Raw genomic sequence first — 6,962 nt, 5'->3', positions numbered from 1 at the left:
GTGATATTTTCATAAATTAGCAAGTGAATTATCACTTTATCCGCACAGTTTAAACGCCGAAGTACAGTTGAAGGATTACGTTGGAGCACACAGTATTTTGGTCTTGTTTTGAATAACCTATGTTGTATTTGACTTTTTTATAGTCGGGTACTGTCTTGTACCGTCACTTAATAAACTAATTTTGATGAAACAGTATGATGTTACAGGACTAATTGCATATGTAACTATAGGTTGACGTTCATAATCAACAAATAGTGGTTTGGTTAATTTCAAATCTCTCTGACATGCTGAATATTTATGACACTACGTTCCTTCCACACCCCGAAATCATCTTCCTCTGTCTATAGCGAAACATTATATTTTTTGCGGTTTTTGTCGATGCAACTGGATCAGAATATTTACCCATAAGCGAATAATAACTTGTGGGCCTAAAAAAGTTGAGACTCAGTTCACTCTGGTTTCCTCACGCTTCAATGGGTCCGTCCCAGGCGAGACGGTTTGCTAGGAAAGGAGGCAGTTTTAGTAACTTGCGTTTGGCGTGTGCGTGACCACTGACAGCTTACAAAATTATATATATATTTCGATTATTCAATCTAATCTTAAGATACACAAAACAGATCGAAAGACTAAAATAACTGTGAAACGTTTTTTTTTTTTTGGTCCCAAAACGTTTATATGACACGACACAATAACTGTGGAACTTTGGTAAAGTTAATAAAAGAAAAAAAATGCATGAACGATAAGAAATACGAAGATTTTAAGGACATTGGAAAAATCAAACCAAATTTAAAATTAGACTGCATGTTTATTTTCAGTGTTTTGCATTACTTTTTATTGGGGTGGTAATGCATGGAAAAATTTTATTCTTTGAATTTCGTTTCGTTCGTCTCCTCGAAAAAATACTCATGCAAAATTTCAGCTCAATCGAACTTGGGATTGTGGACTTGTATTCACTTTGTTTGTCGATAAAAAAAATGTGGAAAATATTAAATATCAAGTCCTACACTGAAAAAATGCAATTTAAACACAAAACATCGATTTAAAACAAATGGTTATCTCCGAATTGGTTAAAATTTTTTTTGGTGAATGACAACATTGTTGGCTACATTTCGTTTATGCATCGCAACTTGAGCATATTTAAGGAAAATAAGAAATTCTCTAAAATAAAAAATTAAAATGCAAACTAAAACCAAGGTATAATATTTTTTCAGTGTAAAACACCTTGATAGAATGAAACACTTGTTATGTTGTGTGAATGTGTAATGTCAAAAAATTAGGTAATAGTAGAACCAGTGCTTAAGTGTTGTTTTTGATTCTGGAAGCAAAATCCTGCGTGAAGCACGTGGCCGCTGTAGAACATAGGTAACCCAAACGCGGTAGGTGATTTTCTCCCGAGAGGAGTGCTGCTGCTGGTGTTTTGACTGTTACAATACATGTTTATTCTACCTGCAGAATATACGTTTATTCCACGTACGTATCCTTTACCTATTGTAACTATTGTGATATGTATGCACGTTACGAACCTGTTTAAAAACTTGATAAAATAACAACGCTACTCAAACGACTTATACGGTGTGAAGAGAAGTTCGACTAAGTTTTGTTATCATGGATCAAAAGGATATATCACGGCTGAAATATTCGAAATGCTGTGCAGCTGTTGGCAATAAGAAGTGCAGCCGTAAGGGTTCACGTAGTTTATCTTCAACGATAATAGAAAAAATACGGTCCATGGGTTATGACCACCAACGAATGGCAAAGAGAGCAAGTCTTGCCCAAGATTACGGAAATACTATTAAAACTCCAAGAGAACTTAACGACTGGGCAGCTCAACAAACAGACAAATGTATAACTAAATTAAATTTCTGCTACATATGCAAAGAACAGTACACAAAAATGTCAGAGGAACTAGAAGATCTATTCAGTCAAGTAAAACCTATACCTGGAACACAGAAATTTCATAGCTTTGTACCTTTAAGTAATAATCAAATAGCAGTTAAAAGATATTCTAGTTCAGAAGATGACCCAAAAATATTTAGTATTTAGTAGTGGTAAGAAATAGATGCTAAGTGATTATGTTTGAAAATAAAACATTTGAATTATAAAGTAAAAAAATCGATTTTTTTTTTCCACATTAACACATTTTCATAGGTAAATTTACAGGTAGGTTCATAAGATGTGAGAAGCATTCACATCTGTAATACAATGAACTTTAGGTACATGCATACACATAATATATTGAAATTAGGCATTGAGTTTTACTTGTTTTAAATTGTTTAAAATATTGTTCCAATCAGGTTGTTTTACACTGAAAAAATAACAAACCTTAGTTTTAGCATTTTTTATTTTTGAGAATAACTTTTTTTCCTTAAATATGCTCAAGTTGCGATGCATGAACGAAATGTAGCCAACAATGTTGTCTTTTACCAAAAAAATTTTTAGCCAATTCGGAGATGACCATTTTTTAAATCGATGTTTCGTGTTTAAATTGCATTTTTTTTTTCAGTGTAGGACTTGATATATAATTTTTTTCATATTTTTTCTGAAAATTCAGACAATTTCCTAAAAGTTACTTATAGAACACTTTTTTGTAGAATTTACCGTTTTTAAATTATATTGATTTACAAAAAACCGGCAACAAAAGTTTCGCCCTTTTCAGAAGACAGTCTAGACTAATTTTGGAAAAATTAAGTATGCAAAGATGCTTAATTAGGTGTTGTCTTCACACCCAAAAAGTTTCAACCAATTCGGAAAGGGTGCTGCCAATCCTTGAGACGATTTGAGATGAAATCCGTCTATGGAAAAAGTGGTCAGGGTTTGAGCGCTTATATTTCAGCCAGTTTTTATCAGATTATCGAGGTTTTGGCATCAATCGATCAGAATTTTTTCACGGCTGAGTTTGAGTAACAAAAACAACCAATTGATTGAAACACTTATTGAAGAAAAAAAAATGTAAACAACATGGATTGTCTGTATCATACCGAGCAGCCTAACACCTTACTTCCCCAGCACAGCCAACATTAAAGTATAGGTACAACCGATCTGACTCTGGAACGGTTTTACTCGCTCTAAGAAACACGTCCAAAACCGTACCGATATCATACGGACGCTAGGTACAGATCGTGAAGAGGTTGAATAGGCAAAATGTTACCTTTCGTCTCGTGCCTCTTTCCACCCTGCTGTAAAGGAGTACCTGGTAGCTGCAAAAGTGCCAAAAATGGCTGGAAATTCAGCCAGAAATAACAAGAGAACCTGAGTCATTGGCAAATGGCAATCCGAAATGACGATAAGATGTTGTTACAATTGTGAAACACAATGGCACCTTTTGGCGCCCCAAAATTATGTAATTGAGAAAACGTTGCTAATAGCGGGTAAACCTTGCAATAAGCTGAAACCCCAGTGAGGAACAGTTTTCTTTTCCAAATTTTTCCTTGTCATTTTCTAGCTTTGGCCTTGTTTCTGTCACCTATAGTTACCAAAAAGGAAACTTCAGCACTACTCTATTTTTTTCGTCGCCTACTTATTTCGCTGCCATGCGGCCGTCATTGTTTCTCCAGCAAAACATGGTGTCTAGTATCAGAACTTTATTCCGGCGAAGAAATATTGAGTAAATAGACTATTTCAAACTACGCAACAAAAAGCTGCCCCCAAAGCCTGTCTATGGGAATACAATTTTTTGACTAAAACTGGTTCTATAAAGCACGATGGAGCAGGAATTTCCATAGGGACTCTTTCTAGAAAAAAAAACTTTTCGAAGGGCCCAATTCTACTAAGATTCGAATACATGACCACCTTGTCTAAGCGGATTTTGTAACCTGGCTAAGAAGCTTCCCCGGTTAATGAAAAAATCATATAAATCCATATGAACAATACTGTAGTTTAAAGACAACAAATAAACGAAACTAAACAAAATATATTTACATTTTTTTCCTGTATGGACTACCTCACTGCGACCAGAATCGTAGATCTATTGTGAGATATGTCCGGGTGTCTGCTGTATCCCGCACTTCTATTATTAGCAATACCGCTATTAAGAATTGGCATGCTTATTATTTTTGTTTATCAGTGCTTGTGTGTAATACGATACTCATCCTTTTACACGCTTACTGTTCTACTATACCGATGCTCGTTCCTTTTGCTAAATATCACCAATTATAATTTCCAGGAGAAGTTTTGTCGTGCGTCCTTCTGGCCAGTTTGATCAATGAGAGGGACTTAGTTTTTGTAAGATGGAAGTCACGCAAAGGTACTATAGATTTCAACGTAAAGGAAGGGTAAGTGGTGAGGAGCCTGAGAATGAACCCATACTGAAAAAGTCCAGTTTTGACATCGAATGGTCTGATTCTACTAAGATTCGAACCTACGACCATTCGCTTGACAAATCGAACTCTGTAATCTTGCGGCTACGCAGCTCCCTTATATTTACAATTATAACAGTACAAAAATTAGAATCGAAACAGAAGCTGATGAGAAATTGAGAACCAAAAGATTAAAACTAACTCATTTGTTGGCGGAATAATTTTAAAAAGTACTGGAAATAATATAATATAAATAGCACGTGAATATTTTAGATTATTCGCACATATATAAAACAAACAATAAAGTGATTTCGAAAAACTCGACGCATAAAACAATGAAAATTAATGGGGAAAAAGCGACTAAACATTAGAAAAATTCTGAATCAATCTACTCAACAATTCGAAATAAAAATGACAGAATAATTTGTAAAAAAAAATAGAATCACTCAAGAAAACATATGCATGCGAATATACAACAAAAAGTGCCCCTATGGGACATAATTTTGTTCAAATTACTTCGTCAATAGGAGTTTATAACACGGAAAACAATCACCACAAAAGAAAAACCTATTGACTACTTTTACAGAGTAAAAGTATCGAGTCTCCCAACAATGCACTTGAACAAGCTGAAAGGGGAAGTGTTGGCCCTTGTGAATTCTCTCTTTGCTTATATTTCTCAGATTTCAGATCAGATTTTGTTACGTAACTTTTGTACGAACCTCTGGATCAAAACGAATACCTATTTCTAACGCGACTAAAAACAATCGAATCGGTTCAGCCGATGCTGAGAAAATCGCTGAGAAGCCGATGCTGAGAAAATCGGTGCTGAAGTCGTAAGGAAGAACTAAACACACATACATATACTTCTGCACACATCCGATTTTCGAAACAAAAATATTTTGGTACCTTTATCTTTTGGTATGTAAGCACTCATTGAAAAAAAAAATTGTGGAAAAAATATGTTGTTTCTTGTCCAAAATATATTGAAATGTTGTATGTGTCGAAAACCACACACCAGGGTAGACAACGTAAGTTTTTGAATATCTTATCAACCAAAAATATTTTTGCTGTGGGAAAAAATATTTTATGTTTATCTGATTGTTGAAAAATTGTCAAGAAAGTTCGTCAAAATCGATCGAGAACTTTTCGAAAAAAAGCAAAACAAAATTCATTTGTGTGGTTTTTCACACTAGGGTAGGATGAAGGTTAATTTTTCCAATCAATCCGTAAAGTATCACGAAAAATCAATTTTATTTATCAACTAGAGAATTTTTTTATAACAAGCTCTCACATGCAAATCCTGCGCACGACTATGCATTAACTCCGTGCAAAAATGCATTATTACCCCCCAGCGGATGAACAACAATCAACGCCATGCCAAACTAATTAAATTCTGTGAATACTAACACAACCGACAAGTGAACTGCACTGCATCTCAACGCAGATCAAGAATTCATGACCAATCACTTTCCAGCCCCGACCGGTAGCGAAATGGATTTGTTCATCCACTACCCACTACTGCACTGCACTGCACAGCAGATTGCTCGATGGGTAATGTTGCTCATCTTAGCACCGTATTACGCATAATCAGTGGAGAAAGGGGGAATAGAATCCGCATTGCCAGACAGTGGAGAATTTCAATGTGCAATCTATGCGTTTACCAATCATCTTCGGAATGGAAAACCTCATCGCTATGGTTCCATTATTATTGGCTCGGAAATCGAGCGGATGCTGTAAAAGCCAAGTGCTGCATTTCATACTCAGTCGGAATCGATTGAAATGCCATTGCTGCGCTCTGTTAGAAAATTCACAATAGTTTAGCTTGTCCTACAAACGGGTGCCGCACTCAGTTCATACATAATGTTTTTAATCCTATTATACAACGCACTAAGCTGCCACGCTGTTTAATTAATAAGTCACAACTAAGAAATCCCACTCATCGAATCATTTATTACCACCCAACTCTAACGAAATCAGTGATGTCAGTACAAAGCACTTCACTTGCCACATTTGCGCCATTTGATGCAAGCTCCGAACGGGGCACTGCGTGTATATCCGGGCCGGCAGAAGCATCCGGGAACGCAGGTCATGCACCTGACAGTGCACTTAGTAGAACACGTATCCTCGCAACATGGACCACACTTTTGGAAGAACTCCTTGGCGAGACATTCGGCTGAAAAGTAAATCTATAGAATGTGTTCATAGAATACGAACAGTAAAATCTTACCTTTGCTGGTGGCCTCACGAGAGGCTACCAATTGGCAAAGCGCCACGATCCCTAAGACGATCAATGCTATCTTCATGACTTCGTGTAATCGACTGAGCTGCACGTAGTGAAAATGCGTCCTTTAATCAGTTTCACTTTAGTACAATAATACTCTTCAGATACAGGTTCCAGACTTTTTTGGGACTTCCCATAGCTACGATTTATCAGTTATTATTTACCTATTCCACATACATGGGTACAAGTGTGTAGATGGAAAAATCTTGAAAGTATTTATAAGCATAAATAACCTTCATCCTTCCTTTGTACTTGCAATACCTTCAATTTATTTATTCAAATGTTTTTTTTTCTTTCTTCCATACAATCAAAATAACGAGACCATCTGTCGCAGATTGTTTGAACAGCGTTAAAATCGTTGTGTAAACGAGGGTAGATATCTATGT

The 6,962-nt window shown here is 35.8% G+C and overlaps 1 protein-coding gene across 1 annotated transcript; it reads right to left on the bottom strand.

Annotated features, from left to right (window-relative positions):
- Positions 1-6,218: 6,218 nt before the first annotated feature.
- Positions 6,219-6,682, bottom strand: LOC129729239 (chymotrypsin-elastase inhibitor ixodidin-like). The gene is made up of 2 exons (XM_055687743.1): positions 6,523-6,682; positions 6,219-6,468 (listed from the first exon to the last, which is right to left on the bottom strand). The coding sequence occupies exons 1-2, from the start codon at positions 6,596-6,598 to the stop codon at positions 6,293-6,295; spliced, it is 252 nt and encodes an 83-aa protein (XP_055543718.1). The 5' UTR covers positions 6,599-6,682; the 3' UTR covers positions 6,219-6,292.
- Between the last annotated feature and the right edge of the window lie 280 nt (positions 6,683-6,962).

Source organism: Wyeomyia smithii, chromosome 3 (assembly GCF_029784165.1).
Source record: "Wyeomyia smithii strain HCP4-BCI-WySm-NY-G18 chromosome 3, ASM2978416v1, whole genome shotgun sequence".
In the NCBI taxonomy this organism is placed as follows: Eukaryota; Metazoa; Arthropoda; class Insecta; order Diptera; family Culicidae; genus Wyeomyia; species Wyeomyia smithii.
Note: the sequence above shows the minus strand (reverse complement) of the source record. Positions and strands in the feature narration are given on the sequence as shown.